Here is a 13,968-nt window from a genome sequence, read left to right on the forward strand (position 1 = left end):
GTCCAACCTGAACTCTGGACTCTGGGCACTGCGACCACCAGTGCAAACATCAGAGCTTCTTCTGTGAACTCCAACTTCAGATGTTCTGCAACCCTTTTATCTATTTCTTTTCCAGGTTACAGCAGCTTGACAAGCACTGCCAGGTCACTGCCCAGCAGTTAGTGGAGTTGCTCAACAAACAGAATCAGCTCTTCAAAGAGAAGCACCTGCTTACAGAAGAAGTGCAGTTTCTGCGAACACAGGTACTGTGCCAAAAGAAAAGAAAGTCTGGGGGGAATATTCTGCAGCTTTAGCAGAGAAATCTGCCAGCAGTCTGATTTCAACTGCTGGATTTTGTTGCTGTTGTTCTTTTAAATACAGCATTACCTTATAAAAAATAAAATAAAAATTCATGCAGTTGGAAAGAGACAGGTAGCAGAACCTGACTCTCACTTAAATCTAAACTAAATGAAAAAAGTATTTTGAACTGACAATAAAAAAGCAGAAGTTCCTAGCTTTCTCATCTGAAGATTTTTGTGTTGCTTTTTCAGAGAAAAGGGAAATCTTTTCTTTAATATCATTAATGTTTAAACAGTAACTTGATGTCAATAATTGCTTAGAGGTTTTGCTGCCATTTGTCACACTAAAGTCCTTCCATCACTTTGTGATTTTTTTTGTCATCTTTTTTTGAAGTAATTTATCTTTTTGCTGCTCAGTGACCACTCATGGTGAGACTTTTGAGATTTCCTGTGCAGAGCCACTAGTTGAGCCTTGATGATCCCAGTGGGTCTCTTTCAACTCAAGATATTCTGTGATTCATGCACACAAATGTGAAATGGTGAATGTACAATCAATCTGGCCTGGGCACTAATGACAGCACTGCTTCTCCAGCAGGTCTGATTGTTGCTTCCAGTGGTCCCTAGGAGGCTGTGGCTTCTTATGGGCTGTTCTGGCTTTTTTTGTTTTGGCCACTGTTCTTCAGCCAGTAAGTGCTCTGGAAATGAGGGAAAAGACTGCGAGGCTGGGTTTTTTCTTTGTCCTTCTTTCACTTTTTTTCAGAAAAAGGAACAGAACTAAGAAGCACAGAATGAGGTTTTCAGTAAAACTATCAGATAATCAAACTCAAGGTTGAATTAGTGTATTTACTCAGTCACAAAGGAAATTACAATGCTTTCTGACTTTCAAACTTGTGAGTTTGCCCAGGATAGCTGGGGTTCTCTGAACATAGTAACAAAGGACATTCACTGTAGGAAATTTAGTCTAGTAGCACACCTAGCAGTAAACAGAACATGAATTGGCTTAGAACTTTAAAGTACTTAAAACATACCATTTTTGTAGGCTTTTTATGTGTAGAAGTCAGTAAATGTTTAACCTAGGAGAATAAAATCCATACTTTGTTAAGACCCAATCATAATCTATTTTATCTGGAAGTGATTGTGTTTTTATGGAGTTGGGCAAAAGTACAAAAATCATACAAAAGAGAAAAAAAATCATTCAAATACTACACTTCTATCGAGATTTGACTGGCAAAAGCTGCATTCTTTATGTTCATTACAAGTTAGTTGTGCTCCAGAGGACACTTTTTGAGAACACTCAGAAAAGAAGAATGATATAAAAGTTATTACAAAATGAGCCCTAAAAATGTATTTGCAGCTATTTAAAGCAATGGTGGTTCTCTGGGAACTGGAATTCAGCCCAAAATAGCTGCTTGGAATATCAGACAATTGTTTTAAGGAAGCTGAAGAACAGTTCACCATAAATGGAAGCTCTTTGCAGAAAGATGCCTGTAGTTAGTATAGAAATAAATACTAAAACCAAACAATTGCGGAGTCAGTGTTGATCAAACGTTAAAGTAACCTCATATTCCACATTTTACTGTATTGTCCAACAGTTCTCATTTATAATTTACAAAGTTTTTGGAGGTTCTTTTGGTGGGGGGGAAGGTGGAAGCAACCAACCATAACCTAATCTTTTAAAGATACTGTAAAATACACTAATCAAAATGTGCTATTGTATCTTAGAACATAAACTGCTAGTAACTGCAGTTGCATATTTCAGGAAAAGAAATGGGATGCAGATCTCAGACAGGACACAGATGGAATGAAGTAAAAACCTGGATGGATAAAGAAAAATGAGAAGAAGTAGGTATTTTTTTTTCTATATCCTATATATAGAGTAGGGGGGAGAGGAAAGGAGAGCATGACTAAAACTATTTGCAGATGTGAGTTGAATCTGGCAAACACTTAAAGACAAAAAGAAGAAGGAAGTGTTTGAAACATTTTTGGGTTTGAAACTATTGAAGTTTTTTGTACTTTGATTTTTTCTTCTTTAAGCACTTAAAAATTTAAGGACAAGCGCTCCATAGCAAAGACAAGTTTACCTAACAGAATTAAAAAGAAAAAAAATCTTAAATATGTAAGCTGAAGGGAAAGGGGGATGTACAGCTCTTAGCTAGGGGGGGAACTTCTGGAAGAACTCAGATTTAACCCAGGCACTTTTTGTCTGGATAGTCACTAGGTGTTTGCCTTTGGATTTGGAATGCTTAGTTTTCTTGCTTCCAGTATTTTCTGTCTGAGGAAGCTTGAGTCATCCTTATCTCTTCAGAAAGGCTGCAATTGGTTTTGGAATAAATCATAACAGTTAGTGTCACATTGAAAGAAACATTATCTAAATATTTGTATTTGGAGCTGTGCTGTCTGAGTTACAGTAGTGCAACATAGTTATAGCTGTTCCTACTGCCTTGTAAGAGTTTCTAAACTTTTAAAGTTTAAAGAATTTAAAATTGCATCATTTACTTGAATCTAGTTGACCTAGTCAACAAACCCTAACAAGCCCTGAGCTTTTCAGAAGTCACGTTACTTCCACTGCAGTTTTTATTTCTAATGTTACATGTTTGTTGTATGGGAGAAAGACAGCAGAAAGGAAAAAAATGTCTTTAAATTCAGCTACATGCTGGTGTGTTGAGAGCCTGTTTTTCTTGGAAAACTCATTTGACACTGTAAGGAAAATTGAGGGGTTTAAAGTGAAGGAAAAGTATTCATAAAAGAAGTACCTGATCCTGCTGTAATGCTGCATTCCTTTACAGGCCACATGAGCATATTCAGGACCTTGTAAAGGTAATACAATTTTAATTATGGGATTTACACCTTTCATTTTGAAAGTTTTTAGAACATTCAGGTTTGGAATTTCTACCTCTGAAAGTCTCTTGTATATTGGAACTCACTCTAAGGCAGAAGGATAAGAGAGATTTAATTTCCCTCCTACATAGTTATGAAATACAGAATACTAAATAAATATGTACAGAAAGCAAACAAACATCTAAACAGAGATTTCTGGAAACCTCAGCAACCTCCACCAGGCACGAGTGTATTTATGAGGGCTGGGATGCCTCTCTCTTGCAGGGTCTGCCTTGGTGTCCATCAGTTTGACAAAAATAAGTGTTTGTCCTGGTGGATAATCCCCTCACAGACCTCGGCTGCCAGAAAGGGTTGCTGACCAGCTGAGCCAGAGAGAGCACAGACGGGTAGGATTTGGACCTTGAGGATTACTTCCAGCAAGGGCTGTCATCCTGTGCTGCTGCTCTGACTTCCCCATGAAGATCTCCTCCTGCAAGCCAGCCCTTCCCTGGCCAGGAACTCGCACTCTCCCTGTGCTCTCCGTATGGCTGATCCACTAAAGCTCTCTCCTCCCTCCTTACAGATGTCTTTGTCACAGTGAGCGTGTCTGTGAGCTGATCACCCTTCTTCTAAAAGAAGTTAAAGTAAACTCACCCGTGCCTGTGTTCCCGTCCTCACTCCAGCTGCTCAGTGGGAGGCACTGTCAGAATTACAGCTGTTCTGGAGCAGGGGTTTTCTTTCCTTTCTTGTATCAGCACAAATTTTCAGTGAGGTCCCAGAAGTTAATGCAAAAGTGCTCCCAAGTGCCATGTTTGCTTTTTATTTTTTATTATATATTACAGAAGGGGGAGCCTTATTTCCAGCAAACAGGTAGGCCATCCATCTCTGCTGTCAAAAGTGATTCAAGATGATCCTTACATGGCCCTCAACCTCAGGAGACCTGAAGATTGCTTTGGTTATTGGAAGAGAACTTTTGTTTTAGTGTAGTCTTAATGCACAGAAATGGTGCCTCTGCCAGGTGTTAGTAACAGCCAGTGACATTCCACAGATGGTGGTTGGTTGATGTTGTTGTGGGGTTTTTTAAGCAGATGAAAATCTTCACTTCTGCTTGGATGGAGTTTAATCAGAAGTGATGCAAGTTAAACTATGACAGGAAGGGATAAAGATAGACCTCTGTTTGATGTCTGACTGCCCTGACGTGAGGTTTCAAGTATTCAGCTCCTCAGTGTTTGCGAATCTGCAGGTGTGGGAGTTCTGCACATCCTGTCCAGTGTCTGGCTACTGGACAAAGCTGGGCACCAGCTAAGGAGTTAAGCCTGGCCCTCCTGAGAGTTCCACCTTGAGTTTAACAAGCATGCAATGGAGGATGGAGGCACTGAAGTCACCTGAGTGCTTTCTAATCAAACAGGAAGTCAGTTGCTCTTCGCTCCTCCCAGTATAGTTGGCGGCAATAAAATAAATCAGTCAGGCATCTGTGGTTCCAATCCCATAGACCCTTCCAACTTGTACATCCAATACCCTACCACCCTTAAAGCAGATGCCACTGAGGTAAGGAGGGAGTGCCCAGAGGAGCCTGGGCACTGTATGCTGCAGAGTTCTGTGCACTGAAAACCAAAATATTATTGGGAGGAGAAGAAACTCAGACTGGAAAGGACCCTACTCCTGACAGTCCAATAACAACTCGTTTACCAATAACCTGAATGTGACAGTGACAGTTGTGCCCATTTTGTTAGAGAATAGCACACCCTAAATGACAGCTTTAATACTTGGGCCCTTGGACAGTGGGGTACAGAGACTCTGACAGGATTGGTGCTTGCTTTGTGAAGATGTTCAGGCCAGGCTGGAGTCAGGAGGAGGTTTCCCCACTTTGTCAATCAGGCTGAGGTTCTGCATTTCACAAAGTATTAACGCTGGGTAGCTGTGGTGGGGAAAGACACCCACAACAGAAATTTCCAGGAGACCTCTTCAAGAGTTGAGTGTTTGGGGTCCTTTTAAGCTTCTGCCCATACTCTAATGCTGAGGGTCCCTGCAGCACAGAGTAGGTTTCCTCTGGTTGTCACTAGCCAGGCACTGACATGGAATTAAAGCCCCAAGGATTTCCATTGCCATAGTTCCTTGCACTGGTTGCAGACACAACCATAGCAGTTGGTGTTGGTGCATGTATTTTGGGGGAAAAAAATACCATGTTACTGTTTTTAATTCTTTAATGAGCTGCAGCTTCATGAATTTTCTTTAATTCAGCCTAACCAACCAAGGGGGGGGAAAGGAAAAAAAACAAAACCCTTCAGTCTTCTAATGCAAAACCAGCCAAAGTAGAAAGTTTATTTTTATTTCTGAGGTCATGTACATCTCTTAAATTAAATTTTTAGCACTGCAGTGCCTTAATTCGAGGTAGCTCCCCCAGCTCCAATAGTTTGATGTCTTGCTCAATTCAGTCCTTAAGTGCTACCGAGGAAGCACAAACAACAGCTATGCAAGATCTTCAAAACTGCTAATTAGCCTTCCCACCAGAGGTTTCCTACAGGCACCAAGGCAACAGTTTCCTGTTTTGCTACAGCTGCCCACCCCAGACACACGCTGAACACTGCACAGTAAACACCCTCTGGCAAAACCCTGCCATCTTCTTCTTGGAAGGGAGAAGGGGCAGGATCTTAGACGTGCCCCAAAACAAAAGCTCACTTATTTACTGCTAAACAGGAGCCATGTCAAAAGCTCATGGAGATCCTGTTTTTCAGAAATCAGATATCTCTTGTTCTTGCTACCTGTAAGACTTCTGAGCTTGGAAAGAGTGAGGACAGCAGGCCCACAGGAAGTGCAGGCTTTGAAACTGTACTTGTTTACTCTGCCTTACTGCAGCCTTAACTGGTTTTTATTTCTCTTCTAAGATCTTGCCTGCAGGTTGACATGACACAAATGAGAAACACAGGCACTGCCATACAGACTACCCATCTCTTCCTTTTATCTTTCAGGTCTGCTCTGCACCTGGCTGAAACTTGTCTGAGGCTCACCCAAAGACACCTCTGCAGAAAACAGGCACACTTGCTAGTTAATTTCAGCTGGTTTCTATTTGGTTTTAACTACAGAATCACAAATATTTTGAAGCCTTACCTGCCTACCAAACTTTCTAGGACAACAGCTGAGACTTTTCTGAAAAGACCAGGCTTGCAAGCCAGTTTTAACAGCTATTACATGGTGTGGATGTCAGTAATTTGTACAATTTATATAAAATGTTTTTATCTATTTTCATATTTGAACATACATGTCTATATTATTTACAGACTGACATATCAATAAACATAATAGAATCTCTAGGTTCCTTGTTCTGTCCTTCTGAATTCAAGGGAAAGCATGTGCAGGGTGAGGAGGGAGAAGGGGGCTGTTTGCAAGTGCTGCACATGTACACTCCCCTCCTTTTTAGAAACTCAGTACCAGAATATACCTGGGAACTTGATATTCAACAGGATTTTTGTCACTTTTATATAAAAAGTGAGAGCCCCAGCAACTACTTACTAACCAGAAAAGCGTAAGATTGAGAAATATTCCACCTAATGTGGAGGAATTTCCATGGGTCAGGTTCCCCTTTAAAACATTCACTGAACAAGGCCTTTAAGAGAAAGGAGCCCTTGGTTATTACAGAGGAGCCATTACAAGAGGTGCTGGGCTCCATACTGAGGTGGTGAAACTGGACTTTTCCACCAGCATGTATTCTGGGCACCAGCTGAACTTGGCTTCAAATTATTGAACTCAGAACATTTGGAGGGTACAGGTGGAGGGCTTTTTTTCTGGTTAACTGTGTACACATGTTTTTCAAGGTTACTTTTCAAATACCCAACTGTTTGAGAAAGAATTTATCTGAATATTTTGCTATCTAGTGTTGGATAAGCTACACACAAGAGAAAAGTTTCTATATCTATTTTTTTCAATGTAGTTGGTAAAGGGGGTGAAAAAAGCGCAAAGAACAGTTCCCCAGCAATAAAGCTACTTCAGCCAGAATGAACACAGAAAACATAACAAAAAAGTAGAGTAACAACACATGCAATAAATTACCATTGGGTGTGGAACACAATCCTTCCTTCCCTTATATTTTAAGAATTATTAGTGGTACAGCCCTAACATCAAAGTGATTTTTCCTCCCTATTGCAATTTCCTGCCATATAAAACTGCCAAACACATCTGATCACCTCCCTGAACAGCTTCACGGATATGACACTGAGCATGCTGAGAAAGGCCTCGGGTCTTTAGGGAGAAGAAAGGCTGCTGAAGGAAAGCCCTCTCTACTCAAACTTGGGATTTTTCACAGTAATCAGGCTGACAGCTTTTTAAGTGTCACTACTTTATAGATGCTTACACAGTTAAGAATATACATTTATAAATGTAGGAAAACGCAAACTTTAATTTTTTTTTTTTTTTTATTCCTCAGCATTAATCTGTTTTTAAATAGGGGACAGTGCCTATTAGGCTATGCATGCAAAGGAACTCGGGCACCTATTCCTGGCACTTAGGCTTCACTGAGACCCTAGAGCACAGCAGGACCCTCAACCTTTCTGGACTTGCCTCACCTACAGGTGGCTTCTGGTGGCCACATGCAGGGTCCCCCACTGCCAGCCACCTACGTGCATGTACAAGTCTTATTTCAACGAAGGGTCCTGGGCTGCCAGTATATATAGCTCGAAGTAGGTCTTTCATACTCATCCCAGGCATAGGTGCAACTATTGTGTTTCAGGGAGTCTACAAGGAATAACTTCCCTTGCAGCAGTTACTCTACTTTGTAGCAATTAATAAGTCATTACAGCACCAGGCCTACCTGTCTATATCCCTCCCCACCTTCCCCTGCTTCTCCTTTAGCACTAAAAACTTGGTTTTACAAAGTTTACATGTATCAGACCCAATGATCAAATCTAGATCAGCACACAGAGCGTGATTCCACAAACATGGGATGCAGATTGACCACATCGTCCTGTCACTGCTGCAGTTTTGTCCTGGTCACTGACATCCTGCTACCACTGAACTAACTGATGCTCTTTCCTATTACAAGGTGGAGGAAGTAAAAGAAAAAGAAAAAACCTGAGACCTGGATGAAGCACCTCTATTCCTGAGAAGCATTCACATCAAAGAACAGAAAACCCATCAGAAAACCCAGATGACCCACTGCTTTAAGGACACTCAGCCCTCTAGATTGGCTGGATCAAATGGCCCTGGACCAGTCTATGGGCTTCAAAGAGTCCCATTCTGCAGTGCCCTGCAAATCCCACCTTCCCTTTTTTCCCCTCTCCTTGCCCAAACATCACCTAGCTGTGGGATATGAGGACAGGAATTAAATCAGCTGAAAATCACTTAAAAGGTGGATGTTCTGATAGGAGCTTATCTTCAAAAGTATAACCCAAATTTACTTTTGTAAGTGACATACATCTCATAGAGTTAACAGGAGCCACCTGTATGGAAACAGCCTCGGTCCAAAGCACAGATACATTTTGCTTAGTCATAAAAACTTTTTTTTTTTTAACAATACTGTAACTTAATCATTTACAAGCTGAAACTGTTCACCCAGTATCTGAAATATGTCACAGCGAGTTACAGTTATCACTAGGACCTCACAGCAAATAAAACTTGTAACTAAACATGCACAGATCTTTATATATACAGTGATAAAAAAATAATGATGTACATTTTCTTGTAAGAAGAAATTAAGTAAATTCTTTGTGCATTTCAGGATTGAAACATCTAACCTATATAAAATTACTTTAAAATATGAAGTAAATATTTAACCCAAAATTTGAGAAATCTTTTGTAATCTGCAATATAGCCTTCTCATTTCCATTTTTCTTTCTCTGACACAGAACAACTTAAGAATTTTATCCTCTAAGATATTTAATAGTAATGTGCAGATATAAAAAAATACGTCCTCTGTGGCAAGCTTGAACATATATATATATATATTTACAATCCTCCAGAACAAATTAGCATTAAAAAACACAGAAGTAGCAGATTGACATAGTGCTTTATTTAAGCTGTCTGTACGAAGGAAAATAATGTGCATCCCTATCATATATGTGTAAAAATACTAAGGATGTACAGTGTACAAAAACAGTTTCTTGTAGTTATTTCACATCCTTGTGGGTCATATACTTAAGGAAATAAACAGTTTAAGTATGACCAACAGTAATACGGTTTCTTGGGTTTGTAGTCGTGTCTGCTTAATATCCTTAACCATATGACTAGATCTTGCATGGATCTAATGAAAGAACTAGCAAGGTCAAGAAATGTCACAAACTCTAAAGCTACAGGGAGGTAATTCAATTACCAATTTAGAGGTTTTTATTTAAATAAATACTTTACATTTCATGCTTGCCTGTAATGCACTACCAGGAGCAAGATAAGGAAATTCTACTGTAGACAGTACAAACAGTAGCAGCAAAGTGTGTACATTGAGGTGTAATATATAGACCCTGCAGTTAGTAAGGAAAGACCTTACTTTTGTACTCTAGGAGAAGCACATGGCCCCTGCAAGAACAGTCAGCTTTAAGAAGCCACAAGTAAAAATAGAAAAAAAAGGTAAAACAATACTGGAATAAATGTTCTTTAAGCAACAGGAATGTACTGGAAGATGGATTAGTGTGGAAAGCGAAGCTGTGTGCAAAACTGCCAAAATCCAAACAGAAATGACCTGTTTCCTCTGAGATGGCTGCAGTACAAGAGGGCATACTGTATGTCATGGAAGTCAGTACAAGCTGGAGTCAAGGTCTGAAATGTACTGTGCTCGAAAGGCTCACCAAGACAACCAGCCACCACCTCCTGTCCCAATCCAACCACAACTGCAGACAGCAAAAGAAGAGCTTCAAAAGTTTCCCTCAGCACTGCTTATCCATTTCTCTGTCATCTTCTTTCTAACACTAGTAAGACAGAATCCCCCAGGCCTGGGCAGCACAAAGTGGCTGCCGACTCTTTGCATCATGAACTGGACCACTGGCATTTCAGAAGGCAGACAATGCAATGCAAAGTGATGTCTTAAAAGGCTTTCAAATAGTTCACTGCCAGGCCCTTCCTGCAAACGTGCACTACCTGGCTACGCAACAGAGAGCAAAGCACAGGGCATCACTGCCACGAGGAGCTGCTGGCCAGAGCCACAGCCAGTCAGCCACTGGCTGGAGGTGCCCTGTGCCAAGAAACTTATTGCTATTACAAGCTGAAAACATAGGGGAGAAAACACAGGTATGTAACACAGATTTTGAATCGCCATAGTTTCAGTCTGTGAGTACAAGAGCTTTGCAGAGAACTAATTAATGCCCGTCTGTTAAGTACTTGGTTATTTCAGTCACTTGCTCACTGTGTCAGTGTAGACACCTCTACACCACCAGTCCAGGACAGACCTACAACGCATTTGCTGCTCTCCTCTATCCGCACAGGGACAACATCTACACGTCTTTAGTGTTACAGGGTGACATAATGAAATCCTATGCAGTTAGAATATACATCATGATATATTTCTATCTGATTATCCATCCATTACTAAAGATAAAACACAAAACATGAAAAATTGTCTAAATTACTCTGCATCTCTAGCTGCCGCGCTAAAATGCCCATCTACCCCTTGACCATCCCAGCACATGCACTGCCAGCAGTGGGCTTCATGCTTGGGCACTCAACTTTCCACATCAAGAGGCTAAGGCATCTGTGTAGGAACATCTCTCTTCTCAGACTCATCTACTCACTCACACAACGCAACCAGGAGTATTCTGCAATATCACAGTCTTTGTGGGAGTTAACAGGAGCTGAACGTAGAGATACTTCCAATGATAATCCCACGGAGTCGGGGGTTCCTGATGTCGCCTGCAAGGGTGCGCTCGGTCACTGTGCTGCGTCACACCCCAACTCCTAGCACCAAAGGGTTTATTATTAAGATTATCATTGCTGAAGATCAAAGCTAAAGTTTATGCACATGTTCTGTTAGACACAGATCTTCGGAAATGGCAAGACGTTTCCCTAGCAGTGGAGTGTTTGTTGTGATCTTTGAAATTCAGTCAATCAGGTACCATGTTTAAACATAACCTGCTGGGTTTCAGCACTCTTTTGGTTGAGGGCAAATCTTCCTTGAGAACAGCTGATCCCAGAAATTTACTATTTTAATTGCTAAAATAAAGTGCTTTTCTTGTAATCACTGTGGTCTCGTTCAAATGCAATTCCTTCATATAGAACAGACATTTTCTCTTGCACTATCAGGCTCTTATGTTTATCCTAAATGGAGCACAAGATGTAGCTTTTTTGTCTGTTCACTTTTAACCCTTCGGCACATGAGGTTGGAAATGCCTACCTCCACTGCCAAACTGTTAAAAGACAGTATTTCATTCACAAAAATCTGGTTCTAAGCAGTATGTACAATTTCAGAGCCTTGTTAAAATTTCCACGTGGAAGAAAAGTGCATTATTCCCTTCAGCTTGTACAGTCCTTCCATATATTACAAAATTAACTGCTATAAGCCTTTTCTAAGATGTAGCAGCATTTGCAAACATGACACATACAAACCTTATCTCTAAAAATAAATACTACCGCACTATAACCAAAAACAAAAAACAGAAAAAAAGAATATTTGGAGTTAAACACCTGGAGAGGAAGCTAATTCACAAACTCAAAATAAAAACAAGTAAGGCAAACACCTGTTTACCTTGGTGCACACATTTTGGTGAAAAGCAATACCATTATGCCTGTCTACATTCTTCAGCCATCAGAGGTGATTCATATCATGAAAGAGAAAAGCATGAAAAAGATGTTATCTGGTGCAAATTATAAAACCCCTTGAACAACTTCAACTGCTGCTTTTATGCCTTCATTTCTTGCATGTATAATGTTCGATTCTCCATGATTGCACATGAACCTGGAAGTTCTAAGTGGCAGACTGGGTGAGCCCAGCCGTTCTGCTTCTTCTGTAGTATCCAACAGTAATTAAAAAATAATATATATATATTTATATATATCAACAGTTTAAGTCCTTCTCTCAAACATTTCCCAAACAAATTCCAGCCAGATGTTAATGACAGAGACCTGCTTCAAGTAATGATATGCCTAACAGAAACCTTGCATATGTACATCACCACCTCTACGTTTCCTCATTCTAACCAGCACAAACAGATGCATGAAAATGTTATCGCCTAGTCTGTTTAGACTAATAACAATTTTGATTCATCTTCTGGAAGAAGATAAGCTGGACCAACACGGCTTTTGTTTAGCCTCCACTGTGAGGAAAAATAGATGACTGCTTGTTCACAAAGTGTACAATGCTGAAGTCAAGTCATCTACCTTCAAAGAAATTGTTAGTAACTTCTTGATGTTGCTATTATACTGAGACTGGGCAGCAGCAACAGCAGGAGAGCGGAGTAGAGAGAATCTCATATGTCATGCAAAACCAGAACGGCTTTTAGGTAGGTTTGGGAAAGAAACTTGTTCAATTTGGAATGGTCTCTGAAAGTGCCCCTGCTATCATGGTAGTATCTAGTACTGGTGGTGATGTTCAGGAATCATTTTCACTGATAAACCTAAGGTGACAGTGAAGCAGCAGAACAAAAAAAAGTTATTCTCGTCCACTTGCAGAGTAGGAAAACTGGGGGAAATGCGGCCGCCTCTCATTGTCCATGCAGTCCATACCATCCTCGTCATCTGTATTAAGGAAGAAGTTCAAAACATCAGTATATTTTCCATAAAATTTGATTATTCACCTGACATGCAGTACATCTTTCAGGGTTCAATGCTGAGGTTAAAGGCTCAAGCTAAAGTAAGACTTCAGTTAAGCACATAAGCTTATGTTCAGACAACGGGACCATACTCACTGAAAGGCCAGCATGCCCAAAAGTCACTATTTCAGGTTGATTGTTTGGTTCATATTATTCTGATTGTCACCTGAGAACTTCAATCACAACTACCCCTTCTAGGCTAATCCAAACATGCTGGCACACCCAGCCTCTGGCAGCACAGAAGCTGAGTGCCAGTTGAGGCAGCCAGTTTCCATCATTTATTGAGCTGAGCTCAGGAAATTATAGTCTTACTGTAGATATATTTAAATATTCCTCCATTTCAAAGGGATTTAAAAAGAAAAACAGCTACAAAATGAACAATTCATACAGGTTCTATGTGTTTCAATTCTTAGATATTATTTTTAGTAAACTACTTATTTTTGCAGTACTTACTGGGATCAGAAGAAATATGGAATAAGCCAAATCCATAATTTTTTTTATTTACATAATTCTTCCAGTGCCAATGGAAAGCAGGCACCAGATGTTACCTAACTGAGAATTTGGATCTACATTCTCACATGGCTTTTTAACAGTGCTTATTCTTAAAGACTCCTGCTGAGACTGTTATTCTAACCATGTATTTATATGCAGCCTTTCAGAATTCTGTGTCTTTTGTATCTTAATATATTCTACACATAAAAACTAGTTAATCCTGGTCTAACATTGAATCAAGAGAACCCAAGTTAATCCAAATTTTAGTAAAATTTGTTCAAGTTACAAAGATGAACAAATTCTTATCAAGATAGACAGGAGAAGAAAGGTTTCTTTTTTTCACAGCAGAGAGACTTAAAATCACTTAAATTATGGATTTTGAGCAACATGGTCTAGTGGAAGGTGCCCCTGCCCAAGGCAGGGGTATTGGAACCAGATGAACTTCAAAGTCCCTTCCAATCCAAACCACTCTATGTTTCTATGATTGTGTTCAAACAACAAAAATGCAAAATCCAGAAAATACTCTATATATGAACAGAAAACTGCAGCTAACCTAGGAGTCCTAAAACATCAGAAAATGAGCTTGCTTTATGAAGGGGTAAGCAACCATAACTAAGCCTTTATTTTTGTGATCCTCCTTTCTCAGCCTCCAATATGAA

The 13,968-nt window shown here is 40.0% G+C and overlaps 2 protein-coding genes across 10 annotated transcripts in view; one reads left to right on the plus strand and one right to left on the minus strand.

Annotated features, from left to right (window-relative positions):
* The window catches only part of SDCCAG8 (SHH signaling and ciliogenesis regulator SDCCAG8), a 103,918-nt gene extending 97,512 nt beyond the window's left edge, over positions 1 to 6,406 (plus strand). For 5 of the 7 annotated variants that reach the window (XM_088053499.1, XM_005530615.3, XM_014259360.2 and 2 more), the window contains 3 exons: positions 116 to 242; positions 2,038 to 2,120; positions 6,065 to 6,406. In XM_088053499.1, the coding sequence (XP_087909625.1) occupies positions 116 to 242; positions 2,038 to 2,088 (178 nt within the window). In that variant the 3' untranslated portion in view covers positions 2,089 to 2,120; positions 6,065 to 6,406. Of the gene's footprint in view, positions 1 to 115; positions 244 to 2,037; positions 2,121 to 3,064; positions 3,096 to 6,064 lie in introns of those variants that run through there. The other 2 variants (XR_015772264.1, XM_014259362.2) reach the window with 2 other exon arrangements.
* Positions 6,407 to 9,074: 2,668 nt separating this feature from the next.
* The window catches only part of AKT3 (AKT serine/threonine kinase 3), a 150,094-nt gene continuing 145,200 nt past the window's right edge, over positions 9,075 to 13,968 (minus strand). For all 3 annotated transcript variants that reach the window (XM_014259363.2, XM_005530590.3, XM_088053503.1), the window contains exon 14: positions 9,075 to 12,743. In XM_014259363.2, coding sequence (XP_014114838.1) covers positions 12,658 to 12,743 — 86 coding nt within the window. In that variant the 3' untranslated portion in view covers positions 9,075 to 12,657. The remainder of the gene's footprint in view (positions 12,744 to 13,968) is intronic.

The sequence above is a fragment of the Pseudopodoces humilis genome, chromosome 3 (assembly GCF_049639895.1).
Source record: "Pseudopodoces humilis isolate 2021_Gansu_Grassland_sample_001 chromosome 3, ASM4963989v1, whole genome shotgun sequence".
Classification (NCBI taxonomy): domain Eukaryota; kingdom Metazoa; phylum Chordata; class Aves; order Passeriformes; family Paridae; genus Pseudopodoces; species Pseudopodoces humilis.